The 21,328-nt window shown below is 41.1% G+C and overlaps 1 protein-coding gene across 1 annotated transcript in view; it reads right to left on the bottom strand.

The window, feature by feature from the left end:
* The window catches only part of ABCC2 (ATP binding cassette subfamily C member 2), a 35,933-nt gene that overhangs the window by 10,137 nt on the left and 4,468 nt on the right, over positions 1–21,328 (bottom strand). The window contains exons 3-23 of the mRNA XM_083364341.1: positions 20,471–20,617; positions 19,355–19,489; positions 18,919–19,041; positions 18,588–18,643; positions 18,104–18,335; positions 17,712–17,890; positions 15,820–15,997; positions 14,971–15,225; positions 13,009–13,074; positions 11,973–12,110; positions 10,671–10,817; positions 10,162–10,246; positions 9,943–10,009; positions 9,588–9,714; positions 8,956–9,132; positions 8,483–8,650; positions 5,764–5,950; positions 5,489–5,615; positions 3,846–3,969; positions 2,233–2,452; positions 1,727–1,881 (exon numbers count right to left, since the gene is read on the bottom strand). Of these exons, the coding sequence (XP_083220467.1) occupies positions 1,727–1,881; positions 2,233–2,452; positions 3,846–3,969; positions 5,489–5,615; positions 5,764–5,950; positions 8,483–8,650; positions 8,956–9,132; positions 9,588–9,714; positions 9,943–10,009; positions 10,162–10,246; positions 10,671–10,817; positions 11,973–12,110; positions 13,009–13,074; positions 14,971–15,225; positions 15,820–15,997; positions 17,712–17,890; positions 18,104–18,335; positions 18,588–18,643; positions 18,919–19,041; positions 19,355–19,489; positions 20,471–20,617 (3,093 nt within the window). The remainder of the gene's footprint in view (positions 1–1,726; positions 1,882–2,232; positions 2,453–3,845; positions 3,970–5,488; positions 5,616–5,763; positions 5,951–8,482; positions 8,651–8,955; positions 9,133–9,587; positions 9,715–9,942; positions 10,010–10,161; positions 10,247–10,670; positions 10,818–11,972; positions 12,111–13,008; positions 13,075–14,970; positions 15,226–15,819; positions 15,998–17,711; positions 17,891–18,103; positions 18,336–18,587; positions 18,644–18,918; positions 19,042–19,354; positions 19,490–20,470; positions 20,618–21,328) is intronic.

The following is a 21,328-nucleotide window of genomic DNA, read 5'->3' on the forward strand; positions in this document are numbered from 1 at the left end:
GGGTTGACCTCAGCCCCCCTGCCAAAACCGTATCCAAACAGCCCGAGAGGTAGGAGAACCACCGTAGAATGGTGCCTCCCACTCCCAACCCCCTGAGATGTCACAGCAGGATACCATGGTTGATAGTATCAAAAGCCGCTGAGAGATCTAATAGGACCAGGACAGAGGAATAACTCCTATCCCGGGCCCGCCAGAGATCATCCACCAGCGCAACCAATGCCGTCTCCATGCTGTACCTGGGCCTGAAACCCGATTGGTACGGATCCAGATACTCAGTTTCCTCCAGGACCAGCGGGAGCTGCCGTGCCACCATGCTCTCAACAACCTTTGTGAGAAAGCGAAGGTTGGAGACAGGACGAAAATTATTCAAAATAGCTGGGTCCAAGGCAGGTTTCTTGAGGAGGGGCCTCACCACCTCCTTCAAAGCGGCAGGGAAGCACCCCTCACTCAAAGAAGCATTAATCACTGCCTGGAGCCAGCCTCGTGTGACTTCCCGAGCTGCATAAACCAGCCAGGAGGGACACGGGTCCAACAAACACGTGGCGGCACTTAATCTACCCATGATCCTGTCCACTTCATCCAGAGTCACAGGGTCAAACTCCTCCCAAATAATGTCAGCCAGACCCATCGCTTCCCCGTCAGATACTGCCCAGTCAGAGTCCAGACCGGTACAGATCTGAGCGATTTTGTCCAGCAGACGCTGACTAAACTCCTTGGCCCATCCTCGTAAGGGGTCCTCCCCTGTCCCCTGATTTAAAAGGGAACAGGTCACCCTAAACAGGGTGGCCGGGTGATTATCTGCGGACGCAATGAGGGTGGCGAAGTAGGCACACTTCGCCACCTCCATTGCCACAAGGTAAGATCTGGTAAAAGATCTTAACTGTATTCAGTCAGATTCGGACTGACTGGATCTCCAAATGCTCTCTAGGCCCCTCCTCCAGCGCTTCATCTCCCATAGGTCCATGGAAAACCAAGGGGCCAATCGGGACCTGCGCTGGGTCAGAGGCCACAAAGGCACAATGCGGTTGAGAGCTTCAGAAGCAGTCCGTTGCCAGGCATCAACCAAGGTCTCGACCGGGCTGTGGGAAAGGGAGGCAGGAATCAATCCAAGCACCATCTGAAACCTTTCCGGATCCATCAGGCGCCTGGGGCGGAAACACAGGAGGGAAGGTTTTGAAACACAGGAGGGAAGGTGGAGATTAGATCTCTTCAGGGAGGGAGTCCCAAGGCCTAAAGGCCTATTTGATTTGATCAGACAAGCATATGACTATGGGAGAAGGCAGTCCTGAAGATAACTAGGTCATACCTATGTAGGGCCTGGAAGGTAACAAGTAGCACCTTGAATCGCATCCAGAAGCCAACTAGAAACCAATGCAGCTCCTGAAGCATTGGAGTCACATAAGTATAATAGGAGACACCCGTCAGTACTTGGCCAGTCCATTTTGTACTAGCTGTGGTTTCCAAATGCTTTTTGAGGACTCCCATTACAAATCCAAATGAGAGATGGCTAGGGGATGACAGATTGTGAACAGAGTTTTCCGATCCAGAAATTACTGCAATTACACATTAGAAATAGCTGTATTATAACCCTCCTGAACACAATTGCCACCTCCTTATCAAACAGGAATTGCACCCAGGAGACCCCCAGGTTCAAGATACTGTCCCACTCATGATCAGTACTTTGGCTGTATCAATTGTAAGGTCCCCACAAAGCCAGAGTTTTGACCTTGGCAAATCTGTTCACTATACGACCAGTTGGTGTCGAGTCAAAGAAACTCATAGGCACCCGCAGGATATTACTGAGGAGCTGTTTGTGCAAGACCCGGGAAGCTCGGATAGTACCAAAGGAAACAAGAACAATTGAGATCAGCAGGAAGAAACCTAGAAGAAACACAAACACCGTTCAGACCCTGATGCAGGTGGGAACATTGATAAGGTACTCTGAATAAAATACATTTGGCTTCTGTTACCTTTGTGTTGCATCTTGATATCATAAACATGTAACTCAGTCTTCTGCTATGTTCTCTCAATTCATTCTGTTCTGAAGTACAGAATTCAAACCTCCAAAAAGAATCTACCAATATTTGTATAGCATAATTTATTATGCTGATGACGGGATGGCCCTTTTTTGCTGTTTATGATAATTCTCTGTCCCTCCAGACTGTTTTTTCCAGTCTGAGGAGGGGGCAGGGAAGGGATAATAGCAAGGGGTCAGATTTTGGGGAAACCTACTGTTGCTTGCACCCAGCACTCCATAGATTCCAACACGCATATCACGTTCTGTGACTGGATAGGTCTTATTCTCATAGCGTAGAGCATCAGTTGTCCAGTCACTAAGCCAGAGGTTGAAACCAACGAAGGATGCAGCTTGTCCAATATAACCGGTGAGGATGCTTAATGAGAGGACCCAACCGACAGCATGAAAGTATCGCAGATATGTAAATAGCTTCACCTGTATAGCACAGCATTGTTATGAATCATACACTGCACAATTGTTTTCTACTTTATAATATCAGATCCTGCAGACTCCTTACATTCCAGTAAATCTGCATCTCACAAATATATTGACATGGTTATAAGAGCTTAGCCTTAGAATATCATAACTAAAGACAGAGCTATTCACAGGAAGGCTGTAGTGGAAATCCCAAAGTTCTTATACTAAGCATCAGATAATGGCAAAAAAAAGAGTACACATAAACAAGAATCAAGACCTCAAAACTAGATTGTCATTACACAAAGGAATAAAGTTGAAAGTGTGGTCTGCACGTAGGAAAAGCAATGCTGAAAACATGGATTGGAATTGGCTGCTGCTAGGCAAAATCAAAAGCCCTCCCTGTAATGCTAGATTCAGTTCATTCCCCAACCCCCTAAGGGCACATGATTGTTTTACAGTCCTGGCTCTGCCAAGAAATCTTGAGGGGGAACAATTGGGGAATCTGCTGAGAGAAAGGCAGACTGACTAACATGGCCACACTATTGGACTGATATAATGGTGTCCACAGCCAGCTATTTTAGCCACAGCTTGGCCTTTTCGGGGCCATGCTGAAGCCCATAGTCTGCAAGGTTAGCATACCTCTCAGCCTATAAAAGGGAGAGCTGATGCAGAACATAGCAAGCAGATGAGGAAATGGAAAATGACGTCTAGGTAAGTGCAACAATGACAGGCAAGACATAAGGTAAACTGCTAGGACCACAAGCCACAATAAGCAGCCAATCTTGGCTTGATCCTGCCTGGAGCTTAGGAGCTCAGCATCATTGCTTAGAGTAGATTTGGAACCTGGCTTGGAGCCTAGCAACAACTTTGCTGTACAATTGTAGGCATATAAGGAGCATCCACATTGAGGCAGCACATAATTTCCAATGAATGCAAGAATTTTTGAAGAGGACTATATTTCAGTTTAGTAACTTTAATAACAATAAGGACTAAGCTCTAAAGCATTGAGAGGAGAGGAATTGTCTTGGGCCACATATAAAATATATAATTTAGGTAATGTATATAACTATATTATATAATGTTAAAAGTTCACGATCTTGTGGAACTGCATTACTAGCTGTCCAGAGCCACATGTGGCTTGCAGGCCCCAAGTTGGACATGCCTGCCCTAAAAGGTTATGTGGTTAAGCCAACTCATATGGGCTAGCTAGGAGGATGAAGTTAGCTCTGCCCAGCCAATGCAACAGCCTTTCATTGAGGAAGCTGTGTGATATAACAATGTATTGTATAAATTTATCATAGTGTGTCTAGTCATCACAAAAAGAAACCCCCACAAGGCTTTATTTTTTCACTACCATCCATAAATAATCTCTTTGAGAAGGGTGTAAAATTCCCATGTCTTCATCTCTTACCTTGCCAGTTTCCACGGCTTCCTTATCAATCAATCTCTGTCCCTTAAACTCTGTCATTGTTTTCTTCTCATTCAAATGCCCTTGATGACTCTTCCTGATAGATATGTTACTGCTGGTACTGCGGCTAGAACAGAAATGTTAATGGTAAAAGGCAGAATTCCTAGATCTCAGCTGCTCTGGCACTATATTGTCTTGCTCTTTAAAAATATTTCTGAAAAAAAAAAATCTTCCAAAGGTTTCATAATGCCTATGCACCCTTGCCTAAAACAACTCAGAAAGGAACCCAGTGATGAAATTCTAGGCTGGCTAATAGAGGTCCAGAGGAGCACGTTGCTTGATGGCTCTTTCCCAAAGGTTCTGCCTAGCCAATATAACCTAATGGAGTTGGTATGTTCAGAGTTCATTCAGTTAAACAGGGCCTTCTATCAGGGCACACGCCCTCTCTGTTGCAGCACCTGCCCTCTGGAATGAGATCCCCCATGGCTCCCAGCCTGATGCCATCCTGGAATCTCTAAAAGACCTGAATGTTCTCCCAAGTTAGGTTGGATGGAGCCCCTTATTGGATGTTTTATGCAGTACATGTTTTTGTGTGTATGTGTGTTTATGTGTGTGTTAAGTGGTCAGATTCCCATCCTTGTTTATCTATTTTGCACTGTGTTTTTAATTTGTTTTACTTATATTATGAGCTGCCAAGAGGTAGGCTGTGGAAAGGAAGGAAGGAACTAAGCTATGTAGTGATCCATAATGAAACTACGGTCCACAATAGAACAAGACATAGCACCAGAGCAAAGGTGACAGAGAATTGCACAGAAGATTGGCTTGATTAGCTTGCATCCAAGCCAATTGATAGAGAAACTTCTCAAATCTAGGCGTTGTGTGGATGAGTGAATGGCTTCAATCCTACTCTTCAAAAGGATTTATTGAATTTACTTCAGTCCTTAGCTGCATTTGGTGCCTTATTGTGTATTTTACTTTTCCCCCCTCTGTTTTATCTTATTACACAGCATGTTAGGATTAAGGTAGGAAAAATAAACACATATCCCATATATTTAGAAGATGCCCATATTAGGGCAAGCTATGATAAGACAAGCATGAAGACTATGATTTACTGGGTATACTGGGGCTGAGTGTCATTATTAGTTACTTCTGTGGCACAACGCGTTAGAAAGGAACGGTTTCTTGAAATTGCATACTTTGGAGAGTTTCCCACGGCTTCGTCTGAGAACTTTTCCTTAGCCACAAACATTAGTGGAAGCCAGGCATTACTGTAGTTATAGATAGAGTTGTCACTATAACAATGAATTGTCCAAGATCCCTTTTCTTTCCTTTCTGCTTGTTGCTAGTGGATGTTCTGCAGTATGGTAAACAGTAGAACAAAGCATTGTAAATTATGGTCTGTGGATGACACAAACCAGCATCAGGTGGACAAAGATAAAATTTAGGTTGCTGAGCTGTTTCCAGTGATGCTTCAATAATTTATGAAGAAAGATAACCAGAACAGGTTCAGGAGATATGCAAAAATCACAAAAGGGCAGGAAAAAAAGAAGGGAAAAAACCAGGGATTGAAAAGAGCAGAAAAAACAAGTGGAGAATAGGAAGACAGAAAGGGAACAAAGGAACAATGGGCTTGTAAAAGAACTGACCTGCGGTTGAAGATTTTTTGTTGGACACTGGCCTCATTCTTCTGCGTCATAGTCACCACATCAGCTGGTATCTCTTCAGTTACAAGTTCAGGATAATCATCCAGTTCCTGCTCTTCTTCTATGCCTGCTGAAAATAATCAAGAGCATGGGATATTTGAATTAGAAGGAAGGAAACAGTGCTCAGGTGAGCAAATCTGAAGTTCATCAAATTACATTTTATTGCCACGAGAGTAATTCTAGAATAGATGCTGTATCTTTAGTTATTTTTACCGTACCCATAGCTTCTTCTTCATGTATATTATCCTGCTGGTTGCCATATGTGTTGAGCAACTGAGCAAATGATCCACTATTTGCCAATAAGGTATTGTAGGAACCACGTTCCGTGACAGATCCAGCCTCTAACACGACAATATCATCAACTTGTGCAAGGAAGCTTAAGTTATGAGTCACTAGGATCCGTGTCTGTAGCACAAATAAGTGTAACAAATTCAAAGAATAGTTTAGCCTTCTTAGTCATGCTATCCCAGATTTAGGTCATGTTAAATAAACAATGATTCTACAAAGCATTCAATGCCCTCAGTATTATTTTTTTCTCTTTCTCTTTTCAAAGGACATTTTAAAAATGGATAATAGTTTATTTATGTATCTTAAGTAATTTTATATGAATTTTTAAATGAATAAATGCAAAGAAGTAGAAAAAGGACAAGAACAAAAGAAAGTAGTAAAAAACATTAAAAAGGGGGAAACTATGCATGTCAGATGTCCCTCACATATCAGACAATACTAAAACATTTCTAAATTAAAAAACTAAATGATAATTTTCTGTTGTTACAAGGTTTATAAAATCAATGGCAAAGGAGCACATTTTCTGATTGATTATGTGCCAGCAAGTCATTTTTAACTCCTAACAACCAGTTAGGTAGATTTTCTCCATGAAGAAGAAAAGCAGAAGATATTGCGTTTATTTTTTTTAATTAGTGGATAAAATTGCCGTTTCAAAAACAGATAAATTAAATATCTCTTGAATCAAAATCTTAATATCAGAAATACTACGACTTTTCCATTTCTCAAAACAATATCCAAGCCCAATACAACCATGGCTCCTCAAAAATAGAGCATTATTGCCAATGCAGTTTTCAGATACTTAATTCTTTTCATGATTAGATAAGTGTTGTACCCTTGGTCTCTTTGCCCCTCCCCTACATTTTTCAATCATCTGAATTTCAGTATGCAAAATTGCCAAATGTTCTGTGGCCCCCTCAGCATATGCCATGGCCTACTTCTTACATTTTTCACCTGGAGCTCCTTGAAATATCCTACAGACCCCTGATGAGAACTGCTGACTTAGGCAATCAAACCTACTCTTTTCCTTCTCTTGCCTTTTGTTGTAAGGGACAAGAGCCAGCCATCACAACCTTATGTCATTCGTTAGTAATCATTCTTCTTAGGAATCCAATCTGAGGAAAATGGTAAGGTTACGATGAATGGTCTGCTATTTTGAATAGTCTTAAAGGTAAAGGTAAAGGTTCCCCCGCACATGCGTGCTAGTCGTTTCCGATTCTAGGGGCCGGTGCTCATCTCTGTTTCAAAGCCGAAGAGCCAGCGCTTGTCCGACGATGTCTCCGTGGTCATGTGGCCGGCATGACTAGACGCCAAAGGCGCACAGAACGCTGTTACCTTCCCACCGGAGTGGTCCCTATTTTTCTACTTGCATTTTTAGGTGCTTTCGAACTGCTAGGTTGGCAGAAGCTGGGATGAGTAACAGGTGCTCACTCTGTTACGCGGCACTCAGGATTTGACCTGCCAAACTGCCAATCTTCTGATCGACAAGCTCAGCGTCCTAACCCACTGAACCACTGCATCCCTTTGTCTTACTGTCTTACTTAAAAAGTCTTACTGACTTTTTAAACCAGCTGAAAAACCAAATCTTAAAAAAATCTGTGCACCCAAGCCAGCCAATATCTTTCAGGGATGGGGATTAGTATTAGTATTATTTTGTTATGTCGCTGCCAGAGGCCAGCTCGGATGAGGAGGACGAGCTGGACTCAGGACCATCCGAAAGGGGAGATGTGGGATGTCCAAAGACTGAGGAAAGCACATGGCTAGGAGTCAATTCTGGAAACATCAGGGAGTGGGGTAAGTGTTCAACTGGATGAGCAGCTGCTTGCGCAAGCATAAGAACAAGAGATGGATCAGCAGCGGGTCAACTCTGATAAGAACAGCTGCTGTTCCCGCCTGATCCGTGGACAAGGAGAGCCGAACGCCAAGAGGCACAGAGGAAGTTGGCAAGGCTACTTGCAAAGAAGCAGCCTCACCCCTCCGGATGAGAAACATCAGCCGGGGTTGACTTAAGTGGACAGAGGGGTTTGGTTGGTTGTTGGAGGCAACCATTCACAATTAGTCATTTCGTGCATGCTCTTGACTTCCTTCTGCCTTGAACCTCCTTACTATTTGCTGATTTCATTGTCCCTTGACTCCTTGGACTCCATAACGATTTCCTCGTGCCCTTGAACCTTTTGACTTCCCATTGCCTTTATTGTACCTTGACTCCTTGGACTCCGTTTTGCTTTCCTCCTGCCTTGAACCTATTGACTTTGCATTGACTTTGTTGTGCCTGGAACTCATTTAACCATGTTTGCCTGTGCTGCGCTTTGAAACAAGACAGTTGGGGTAATTTACCTGGCTAATGTTACCCCCCACCCTCAAGCCGTAGAAGCAAAGAGGACTGTGGTTTGTTGGAAACAGACTTCTGAAGGACTGAACTTGCATTTGGAACCTGGGGCATGACAAAGGGGCTTGACAGAGTGAAATAACAACATGCTGAACCCCGCTCGTGTGCTTCTGTGGACTGGGACAGAACAAGTTTCCTATATGGGCTATGTTCAGGTCTGGTTTATTATCTTCTTCTAAGAAAGAAACATATATTAATTTTTATAATAATAAGTAAAAAAAACATCTACTATACTCAAAACACAACCCATAGTGCAAATTTACCTTATTCTGTAACAGTCCTTCTGGCCCAAGCACTTTGTCAAAAATGTGCCGTCCTACATGGGAATCCACAGCTGAGAGGGGATCATCCAATAAGTAGGTATCCGCATTGTTGTACACAGCTCTAGCTAGGCTAACACGTTGTTTCTGACCTCCACTCAAGTTAATTCCCTATGGAAGAAAGTACACTGAACTTCTCCATGATCCATACTAGTGACGTTGTTTGCACAAAAGGTTAATTCCAGGGCTACTTAAATCAAGGATGATTACATCATGCATCCTATAGTATTCGTTTGCTAGGCTTAGATTTTTTTTGGCACAATTAGAGAGAGTTAGCCAGTTATTCTTCAAGTTAGAAGAATAAGACTAGTTAGGTTGTGAAAAAAATTCCTGATAAATCTGGCAGAAATTAAACTGATTAATATACTGGCTCTGCCTCTTAGTGTTTCTTTGATTATTGAGCTCAATGGTGATACCTTTTCTCCAATCTCAGTTAGGTCTCCTCCTGGAAGCAATTGTAGGTCAGGAAGCAAAGCACAGGCCTCTAACACTTGTTGATATCGAGCCTCATAGAGTGGGGACCCAAAAAGGATGTTGTCTTTCAAAGTCGCATTTTGTATCCATGCTTGCTGAGGCACATAGGCCATAGAGCCCTGAAAGAAAAGGGGAAAAAATATCCAGCTACTTAAGATAATAACTGGAAAAAACTATCGTCTTTCGTCAGCAGTTGGATCAATGAGGAGTGCAAGGAAAAAGAAATGATGTTCATTGAGTACTTAAGACGGGCAAAGTCTGTGGCAGAGTAACTTTTTAAAAACAATCAGGTGAGGGACTGGCCTGGATCTCTTTCAGATTGCAGGCAACAACTCAAATTTTCGAAGGTTCAGATGAGTGGGAAATCTCTCTACAAGGGAATTAGCTAACATAGTAACTCTGTGATAGATCTATCTATTTACTGGGAATGGAACAGGATGTTTGTTTTATTGCTGTTTTTAAACTGAGATGAGCTTCCAAACAGTAACCTTACTTCAGGATTCTACCAGAGTACTTAGTTCTATTTATTACATAGTCCATATTTAATTCAGGAAAAAAAAGGTTTTCCCTTCACCTGAATATTGATGTGTCCCTTGATGTTCTCCATCTCGCCCAACATGGCAGATATCAATGAAGATTTTCCTGATCCCACAGACCCCACTATGGCTACAAGGCTTCCACAAGCAATTTCCAAGGTGATGCTGTAGAGAAGAATGCAATATAAACAGATGTGAAGTAATGCCTGGAGACACTTTAAAAAATGGTTGTTCCTATGCTAAAGAGTGTGGTCTCCACTGAAGCAGTGCCAGACATCCTCTAAGAACAACAGAATGTATCTGTTTGTTTGTTTTGCCCAACTCAGTATGTCACTGAATAAAAAGAACCCCATTCCACCCACAGCCCAACCTGTGCTCTATATGGTGACTTACTCTTTTACAGTGGCTTCAGAGTCCTGTTCCCAGGCAAAAGAGGCCTTGTGAAATTTCACAGCACAGGCTGGAAGACAAAGAAAGGGTAACATCAACATTAGGGAGAGAGAACTACTCAGTCCAGACCCAGTACACAAACAGACTTGTCCTTCTGCATATTTTTTTCCCAGAGCTTTGCCTGTTTTGACCACCCACGTCTGAACCCTAAACTTAATTTACCAGGAGTGGAATTATGCCATATAGCTGAAGTGTTCAGGTCTTCACTACCCAGGTATCTCTCTAGTCGATCAGTAGATACTTTCACCTGTAAAATTTAAAAAAAAAGTCAGAGAAGATAGCTCCAGAGCCATCAGGCAGTCTTGTTGGATACTTCTTAGAATCTATTTGACAGCTTTTAATACTTCAAGTCAGACTGAGGAATACATATAGGTGACTGAGCTTAAATTTATAACTTCTCACGCTCTACACATATTCTAATGCAGGGGTGTCAAACTGCTGGCCCGCAGGCCGGACGTTTCATCCAGAAGCCACGCCCACCCCATTGCCAGCAATGGCAAAACTGTCCCGATACGTTGCGTAATGTCACGTGACATCACGAGTTTGACATGTCTGTTCTACTGGAACTTCTTTGCCAATGATACAAAATAAATATGGGAAAGAGATCAGCACTAATTCTGAAATCAGGCTCCATCTCCCTGGATGTATATATTCCTTGTAAGGCTGCTCACTTGCACCATGGAGGACAGTGTCAATGGAAACATGGCAAGCGGGAAGCGCAGGATATTGAAGAGCGCTATAGAAGTAAAGGCCTTCTGTGCATCCAAGATGTTGTTCTCATCCACCATCACATAGACAGCAAAGGTAGCTACAGAGACCTAGGTGACAGAAGTGGAAAAAGCAAATGAAAAGTGATTGAGTTGGGGTTATTTAGTTTCTAAAGAAATGTTGTAAGAGTCTGGAGAAATGCCCACTAAGGAAAGACTACAAGGTGGAGACAGATTTAGAATATGAGGGAGAGATGTGAATTTTTCCACTTTTCCTCCCATATAAAAATCTTTCCTGCTTTGTTTTTTTTAAAGAAATTGCACAGATTTTTGGTAAGCATTTGTAATGCATATTTTTTGTACATACTATTTCTAGTGTGCACATTATTTGCAAATGTTTTCAGAGGAAATGCCCATTCATATACAGTATTTCTATAATAATATCTGCATTAATATAGTTAAGACTTTTCTGTGATATATATTAATGTATATGTTGATGTTGGTACCTAGCTTTTAAGCTGTAAATTGCATTGCAGAAATCAGGAAAGTGGATATTTTAGTATGTTCATGTTCTGAGCCATCCTATATATGCAGTAGATCCAAACTAACATATTTACTTAAACATCTTAATAAAACGCCTATTTTTATAGACTTAACTCAAAAGAAATGCTTTAATTTTACAGCTATAATTGGCAGTCTATTTCTGTTTGCAGTTCAGAGTCTTTAGTCTAAATCAGTCTTTTTCAATCTGACGTGGTATCTAAGAGAGCAACAAATATGGGAAGGCAAAACATTTTTAACTGCGTTGCTTTGTGAGTCAGACATACATTTAACCTTCAGTCCTTGAGAATGGTTTTTTTTTGTAGTAGGAGGAGGAGGAGGATGGTCATGGATTTGCACTAAGTACATTCAGCTTTTCCAGTCTTCAATTCAAGCTCATAGTGTAATGTTTTAACTGAAGACAGGCAATTGTCTTGGTTCTAAGTCAACAAACCTTGGCCATCCCTCTTAATTAAAATTAGTCAAGCTAGAGACTATTTCCCACCCACCCCAGCCTGCTGTCCTGCACATATGTTAAGGCCAAAGCCCAGAAAGACAAGGCCATGTGAGAAATTGCCAAGTTTCTGCTGGACTCATCCTCACTAACATCTATCAGTATGAACAGAATCATACTGATAGATACTGCAAAATTTCTATTTGTGTTTCACATTTCATTTATTTGTTTACCTCTTCTTAATGCCCCTCCCATTCCCTGGATTGCCTTACTAGAAAAGGTGCACAAGAGAAGAGGAAGATGCCAACTGATTGTAGATGGAAAAAGCGCAGCAGTCCTTTCAATTCCAAAGCCCGGATCTTTTCAACTTGCTTCTGAAATGAGAGCTCCCAAGCAAAGAACTTCAGGATCTGAAAGATACTCATCAATAGAAGAGAACATATGTAGCTCAGAGTTGAATCATGGAGTCATTGGTGCTCTCTGAGACTGGTTATTTGCTTGCAGATGTTTCGTTACCTGACTAGGTAATATCATCAGTACTAATGATTGCAGGGGAAATGGAGAAAATCACATCTCCACCAACCAAGCTCAGAAAGCACAAAAGACCAAAGATACTCATCAAATGGTTGGGGGGGCAGTGCTCAGTCATACTGAGGTCCCCAACAATTCAAAACAAAAGAGATGGCTTCTTTCCAGTCTGCTTCCATTTTTAAGGTGGACTAGTATGTACACTGATAACACTCAAAGGAAAATTTGATACTGTCACATGTTTGTTTCAGGATGGCATCTAAGAGAGACTTCAGGTAAATCATAACTGCTACATATCTTGTCTGGCTAAACTGACACAAACAATTCACAAAACTTAAGACATCCTTAACTACTCTACTGCAAACAAGTAATGTGGTTTTCTGCAGAACACACACAAATAAGTTGTTCAGTCCTTGAAACAGACTTAAAGCATTTTTAAATTTTCCAATATCCCAATCCTACAAATCCCACCCCACACACTACAGCCTCACCCCCTCCCAAATATATAGAGAAAAAAATCTCTGGCCTTCAGAAGGTTATCCACTCTTACACCATGATTACAAAATCTACAATCTTTGGTCTACTGTGGCTTCAGGCTTATTTTTTCTTTGAGTTTCCCCACTTTTGCCTTTGGCCCTATCCAGTGATGTTTATAGACCAGGGTACAAGTGAGGAAATGTGTACCCCAACAGGAAAAACAATTCTACTATAACCCCCTAGTCTGACCAATGCAAGATATAGCAATAAAACCCCACTGATGGCAACCAGTTTATTGCTCACCTTGATACCATTAAGAATTTCATTCATTATTTTCATGCGTTCATCCTTGTGCTTCATATTTTTCACCTGATCAAATAAATGAAGTACATATCAGAGCTGAGAATTATAGAATCATATAAAATATTAGATGCTTATGTGGATCCCTCCACTGGTTGATTAATTTTATTTTGCCTCAGACCAACAGTTCTGAAACTCTTTGACTCAACTACTCTTTTTCCCAGTCAATAAATAAATAAATAAATAAATAAATAAATAAATAAATAAATAAATAAATAAAACCAGCTAGACTGTTTTTAATTAATTAATTTTAAAAATACCCAGACTCTTGTTTTTTTACACAAGTATCTCGGTAGCGGCACCAGAGTAGGTCCACATTACCATCAGGTTAAGAACCAATGCCTTAAAAAAGTCAAAGGGATTTGCTGTTGTTTCTGAAAGGAGAATGAGGGATTGCATTGCCTAGAGTGACCCAGTGCCTAATCTGGGAGTTCTTCTGGACTTGCAACTCCTGCTCAAGGTAGGAGTTGTAGCCAGGAGGGCCTTTGCACAACTTTCAGTTGTGTGCTAGTTATTTCCATTCCCGGACCAAAGTGCCCTGCTTACAGCCACCTACTGTATCTCTTGTTTTGACTATTGTAATGTACTCCACATGGGACTGCTCTTGAAGAGTATCCAGAAGCTTCAGTTAGTTCAAAATCCAGCAGCTTTAACAGTTTGTATGGGCCTAGACTTGCATATATGTCACCTCCTCTGCGGGAGCTGCACTAGCTGCCAATCTGCTTCTGGCTACAATTCAAGCTGATTTACATGGCTTACATGGCTTGGGGCAGGCTATTTGCAGGACTACCTCTCATCTGATATATCCACCTTATCCTTCAGAACAGGAAGGCAGGGTTATGGGTCCCATCGATTAGGAACATACATCTGGTGGAACCATGACAAAGGGTCTTTTTAGTGGTGACCACTTCTTTATGGAATATCATTCCCCCTGAGGTAAGCTTGGCCCTACCCTGTTGCTTTTCCAAAAGGCCATAAAAATGCGATTTCATCACTAGGCCTGGGGACAATTAATGGATATAGAGCTGATCAACAAGATGAAAAATTGCTGCCATAGGGGATAGGGGCTATTGGTTTTTCTTCTATTTTTTTAAATGTTGTAAGCCATCCAAAGTTACCTATGTCTGAGTTGGGTCGCTGTATAAATTGGTTTAATATATATATATATGCGAAGGGACGCGGTGGCTCAGTGGGTTAGGACGCTGAGCTTGTCGATCAGAAGGTCGGCAGTTTGGCGGGTCGAATCCCGAGTGCCGCGTAACAGAGTGAGCGCCTGTTACTTGTCCCAGCTTCTGCCAACCTAGCAGTTCGAAAGCACGTAAAAATGCAAGTAGAAAAATAGGGACCACTACGGTGGGAAGGTAACAGCGTTCCGTGCGCCTTTGGCGTCTAGTCATGCCGGCCACATGACCACGGAGACGTCCTCGGACAAGCGCTGGCTCTTCGGCTATGAAACGGAGATGAGCACCGGCCCCTAGAGTTGGAAACGACTAGCACGCATGTGCGGGGGAACCTTTACCTTTACCTATATATATATATATATATATATATATATATATATATATATATATATATATATATATATATATATATATATATATCTTCTCTTATTAGCATTGCTGCCAGATTTGCTGTTTGTTTGCTTATTTTCCTTCAGTGCAACCAGTTACTTACTTCCAGATGGAAAACTAAGGAACAAGTAAACATCTTCATTTACTGTTCCTCCATCAGACTACCATTGTTTTGTGAGCCAGAAAGCTGACTAAGCAAAGGGCAGGGGTAAAAAGGAAGAGCTTCCCTGAGAAGCATTTCTCAAATTGGCTTCTGGTGAAATATGGGCCTTCAGCAAATTCCAGGTAGGCTAACCCTTCGTGACAGTATCTGAAAAAAAACACCTGTAGTTACCTGAACAGTCCTGGACTTAGAGATCAGCACAGCATTTAAAGGGATAAGTAGCACCATCACACCAATCCCAGCAAGCACAGAGGGCCCCAGCTCAGCCCACAGAAAGACAAGAGATAGAATAATTTGTAGTGGAGATGACCACAGCTGATGTATATAGATTGTGAAATCCATGAAACGCTGGGCATCTATTGACATCAGATTCACTGTCTCGCCCACTGTTGATTCCTTCCGTGTAACGTTGGAGACAGTAAGTGCCTGAGAACAGAATCGATTTTGAGGTTTTGAAACAGAATATTGTTCAAATGCAATGATCTGCATCCTGATGCTCTTTATCTTTGCTTTGATCAAAGCCCCAGTTATCCCTAGCCCAGGGGTCGGCAATTTATGACTCGTGGACTTCAACTCCCAGAATTCCTGAGCCAGCATAGCTGGCTCAGGAATTCTGGGAGTTGAAGTCCACGAGTTATAAAAGAGCCGAGGTTGCCGACCCCTGCCCTAGCCAAACAAGCCACTTGCCTGCAATGCTGAGAATGAAGGGAAACTGAACCATAAAATTTTGAAGGGTACAAGGTTGGGGAAGACCATTCTAATATATTAGTTAGGAGCAATCTTTTATTCAGCTTTTGTACACACACACACACACACACACACACACACACACATTGATATATATATATATATATATATACATCAATATATATACATCAATATAAAGATCCAGAAACAACAGATTTACAGCAGTGCTGAACAAGCCCAGCTTTTACCCAATAAGAAGGAAGCATCCTATTAGCACAGATTGGCTAGCATCAGGAAAATCATCCACTACCACCAATTCAAGAGCCAACTGACCTTTTTGTAGATGGCACTCATAAGGGAAGTACGTATATTCATTCCAACTTCAAAACACAGCTGGAAATACTGCTGTAGGCAGAAAGACTGCACCAATGCAGTCACAAAGAGCAGCACTGCAAACAAATAGCCCTGCCAAGGGTAGGCCTTTGGATCAGATACAAAGCTGATCATCATCCTACAAGAAAAGATAACCTGTACTTCACCCTGAATGCCATATAGAGTTCTAACGACCATATACCAAGAACACTTCCTGCTGACTCTGTCTATACCTGCTTTGTCCTTCATGGGGTCATTTTTTCTTTTTGCGAGATTTAAAGAGGTTGGGTTGTTTCTTTGTTTTCTAAACCATGTTAGTCCTATTTCAGGACTTACATTATATTTCCTGACTCACAATGAGAAATGAGGCCCCTACAGACTGAAACACCACTATTCAGGGATACAAAGATGTTTCAAGGGACAGAAGGTCAGTGGGTGGGTGAGTCACACTGGCAGGGGTCACAAGGAGCCCTGTGGCCTTGGGTTGCTTACCTGTAACATATCCTACAAATAATTAAGTGGGATTGAAGCTGCATTATTAAACCAGGACAAACTTGTTTTCAGGTCCTAGTCACAGATATGAGACATTCTGTGATATGGTCACTTATAAAACTATCCTAGAACAATTTTAAAGCAGAAATCTGGAATGAGATATTTGTTTTTCAGGCTTACTTTAAAGTCTATAACTGGCATTGGCAGCTTTTAAATCACTGAAAGGTACAGTTAGTTGGGGGGCTAAAGACTGTAAAACGGATGAAAGCCACAACATATATTGCGAAGGGCTAACTACTGGATCAAGTTTTGTTTTATCTCTTTTTTATACCTATAGTACATCTATTTCAGGGGTTATTCCATAGTTTTCATGTGTTTTCCACCTCAAGGGAGAGGAAATTGTGCTATTAGGTTTTTAGCAATCATAGCAAAGTGGGGTCTGAGGCTACTGAAAAATAGACTGCCCCCTCCTTTCCACTGACTCCCAGAACAATTTAAGATACGATGCATACATGAGAGTTTATATATCCTAGGCGGAAAGGGAACACAGGATCTCAATTTGGTGGCTTGAGATAGTATTAGAAAGAGCTAGACAGCATATTTAATTCCTTTTTAACTTTTGTATATTGTATTTTTATTGTATTTGCCCTGTACACCGCCCTGAGTCCTTCGGGAGAAGGGCGGTATAGAAATTACATCATCATCATCATCATCATCATCATCATCATCATCATCATCATTATTATTATTATTATTATTATTATTATTATTATTATTATTGTTATTATTATTATTATTATTTTACATAAGAGAGCAAAATAATGCAAAAAGCAGAAGAGACATCACAGAATAACTTTGAGTCTTTGTCTAGTGAATTGAATGAAGGAAAATTTACGTGTCCCAGGATAATATTGCAGGGTCCTGTCTGGGTCAATCACAGGGACCAGAGGTTTAGTCTTTCAAGCTTTCAGACACATGCTGGAGCCCATCCTCAAACAACTTCTCTCTCAACCAGAATATGTGATCACCCAATTTGTTGAGAGAGACGTTCCCTGAGGATGGGCTTCAGCACAAATCCAAAAGCTTGGAAGATTAAACCTCTGGTCCCAGTGACTGACTCAGATAAGATCCTGCAAAACAGCAAAGCATAAAGATTTGTCTCAAAAATTATGGAAATATTGAAGACATTTTTATTTTCTAATTTTTATCTAGAATTTTGAGCAGTATTTGACACAATCTTACACCAAAACTTTGTTAACTGGCATTCCAGTGCTGGTTTGTTTTTTGTTTTGTTTTTTTTTGTCATCTGTTCATCCATGGGATCAGTGAGGCTTAAAATAAAACCTGAAATAAGGACTTACTTCAGCAGTTGTGGATTCACAAACACCAGAACATCATGTACCACCTTCAGTGCCACAGATTTCAGAAGCTTTCCAGCACAGGTTTGAAACAAAGCAACAATTAACCAGTGTTTAGCATAGTAATCTTTGGATTGTTCTCCAGCAATCACCATTTTCTTGGGCTCTTTCTCCTTCTCTTCCTAAGTTCAAAGCAAAATTTGGTATCAAGCTTCTGCTTATCTCAGTCCTCCAACCAGACCACCTATGCAGAACCAATCTTATTGTCACCAGGCTGTCTAAAACCGAGATACGGCAGATAGTGGAAAAAGTCATGTGCTAAATTTCTCCCATTTCCACCATTGCTGTTTTTCAGAAATAAAATGTAAGACTTCCCACAAAATAGTAATATTTACCAGGACTAATGCATCTTGACTCTGGGCCTTGCTCAAGCCATTTGTCAGGTCAGTGGCTGCTAAACGCTGTTTCCTCTTCCGATGCCAAATCTCTAGTTTTCGTTGAGCCTTTCTGACCCCAGCCTTCATAGTCTTCTCAAATGTGCAAAAAACCTGCTGCGCCTTCTCTGAATCCCTCAAATCCCAGAGGTCATCAATCTCTAGTGGTTTCCGATATCCCTTTACCACCATACTGAAAGGTATAGCAAATTCTATCAGTGAAAATCCAGACATCCTGCTTACTCTGCATAGCTTTAACAATGAAATGTGAGGTGCAAGGGATGTCAATTCTGAGCAGTAATAAGAGTCTACCCTATTTCCATTTTGTTAAAGTTCTGTATCCACATCTCCACCATGAACTGCCCAGCATCTCAGATTAAAACATCCACACTAATGCCTATTGTTGTTGACATTCCCTTGTCTTTTTCCAAGTAGAACTCCATACCTGTTATACCAATGGAAAGTGAGGGAACTCAGGAAAGAGGCTGTGATCTCAGGGTTCTGTGAAATAAGGGAGGCAGAACTTACAAAGTTAAACATTTAGGAACCAAAGTGATGATGCAGTCTGATCTTCCAAACAAGGATTTCAGTCACTCCCACCCTATAATGCATGAAGTGGGTGCTGTGGCAAATTGCAATTAAGGCTCCAGTACAACTGGTTGGTGGAAAGATCCCTAACGTACCGGGAAGCTGTCTGAAAGCAGGTATCCTCCCTAGAATGCCCATGACTATCCCTTACCTTGACAATTACTCTGCAAATTAAAAATGACTCTTACTTTCTTCGCAGCTTCCTTCATTTCAGGAGCAATGTCAGAAATAACTGAAATAGACAATAAGAGGAATTGAAGTCCATAGGACCCAACGAAGAAGATGAAACGTGGTACATCTGTAATGGCACCCTGCAAGAAAGGGAAGCATATGGGAATTATGAGTGGAAGTGCCAAGAAATAAAATTGCCTTAATCTTCACTGGCAATTAGAGAACCTGGAAGAACCCTCCCACGCGTGGTTTCTTTTCCCACAGATGATATTCCCCCAATCTCTACCCCTGCAGCATTAGGTGCATGCAGTGGGGTAAGCTACAGTTGATGGATGGCTAGCTAAACTGAATGTAGTATTTTTATTTATTTGCAGTGGAAACATGGCTAAAGGAAAAACTACTACCAAGAGGCTTTATTACCCTGTTTCTCTTTCTCTCTCTTTAGCTTCTCACCTGCACTGCTTGCCGGATAAGTGTCTGGAGCTGAAATATACCACTGATCAAAGAAAAGGTGAGAAAAAGGAAAAGAATCCCCGAATCTCTGCACACAGTGAAACGGCAGCTATCATGGATCAGCAAAACAAGTATCTGTAGTGTAGAGAAAAGCAGAGAGATTATAAGTCTAAATTGGCTTAAGTCCTTCAGAAGAAAATAGTGCCCCATCAAATAGTTCCATTAAGGGGACATGGGACTTATTAAATGTACAGCATTTTGAAGATTAACTTTCTTAGATAGCAAAACATACTCCACTGAGACAAGGTCAGCAGTACAATGCCTGGGTATTTGCATTTAATAGAAATTGCAGGGGGGATGAAGCAAAGGGCAGAGCTGATGAAGTTAATGATGGAAAAAATATTTATTTTAAATATATTCAGGGCAAACCCCAAGGCTGTCATTTGATCTACTGATGAAAATATAACAGAATAACAGTTGGGAGGGAACTTGGAGATCTTCTAATCCAACCCAGCTGCTCAAGTAGGAGACCTTATACCATTTCAGACAAGTGGTTGTTTAACCTCTTTTTTTTAAAACCTCCAGTGATGGAGCACCCACAACTTCTGAAGGCAAGCTATTCCAGTGAATAATAGTTTTAACTGTCCAGAAATTTCTCCTTATTTCTAGGTTGGTTCTCTCCTTGATTAATTTCCATCCATTGCTGTATGAAAGAAGCATCTTCAATGAAACCTGATATATCTGTTCTAAATCAGAGTTTCCTTTTGTTAAACAACATAAAAGAAAAAGACCCAACCCAGAAAACTGATTGAGAATCTTACGTGCAATACTTGGGGGGAAAGACTTTGAATTTCCTCCCCTGCTTCTCTAATGCAGTCCCTTCTAACCTCACGCCATTAAATGTGCTGAATCAACAATTCCATCATGAGCGGCCACACTGGGGAACTTTGGCCTAAAGAAAATCCACTCTCTAAGCTTTTAATGAGTACTAGTCTAAACAATAGGAATAGATTGGTGCTGAATTTATGTTTGGAGTCAGCAACTTGGAGAGAAAACTAAATAAAGAATGCTTTTGACTTGATACAGAGTAAAAGTATGGCAAGAAGTGACTCTCACCCAAGTGACGGAATAGAGTACAGGATTTGTATACTGGACAGCATGCCTTCCATTACTAAAGATGGGGTCCTGTAGCTTCCCTGAGTCTTCAACAATGGTAAAAACCACTTCACTTAATGCCATCAGTAAGAGCAGCAAAGTCAGCACCTGATTAGAAGAAGAGAGAGTGAGATAAATTACTAATCATTGCTGCCCATTAGGTTTCAAAGGAACAAATTTTCAAAAAGTTTACAAGGCATCAAGGAGAAGAAATCACAATATAAAGGAAAAGTGAAAGACTGCAATGTATTGAGTTTGTTTTTTTTTTTTGTTAAGGCAATGTTCCAGCAGCTGACAACAAAACAGTAGTGGTTTGCAACTGTATTTTTGGAGATTTTTTTAAAAAATAAAAAACCTCCTAGTCTAACCTACAGTGCTAAGAATTCATTGTGGGCTAGGAAATCCAATACTAACTAGGTCCAACCCTCCGTAGGTTTTCTGAGAAAAGCCAGAAATCTGCTAAATAGAACCAAAGCTGGTACAAGCAAAAAATATTTTATGACCCAATGGTTTTTCAAGCAGTACCTCACTGTGTCTTGACCACTGGAGAATTGATTAGCATATCTATGTGACACATTCTATAATTGCTCCCACAAAAACTCCAACATAGTTGGAGATGCATTAGAGTAAGTTCACTAACATCCTCAAGAGACTTATCTATTAAATGTATAGAGATGCTGGTCAACAACTACCCAACATGACACCTGGTTGGAGAAAACCAACACAATCTATACATCAAACTAAGCTACAGTGTGATTTTACCTGGTTGTGCCTTAACATTGCATGAAACCATGTTCTAGCGGGTCATGGGTTGTTTAG

Source organism: Vipera ursinii (assembly GCF_947247035.1).
Source record: "Vipera ursinii genome assembly, chromosome: 5".
In the NCBI taxonomy this organism is placed as follows: Eukaryota; Metazoa; Chordata; class Lepidosauria; order Squamata; family Viperidae; genus Vipera; species Vipera ursinii.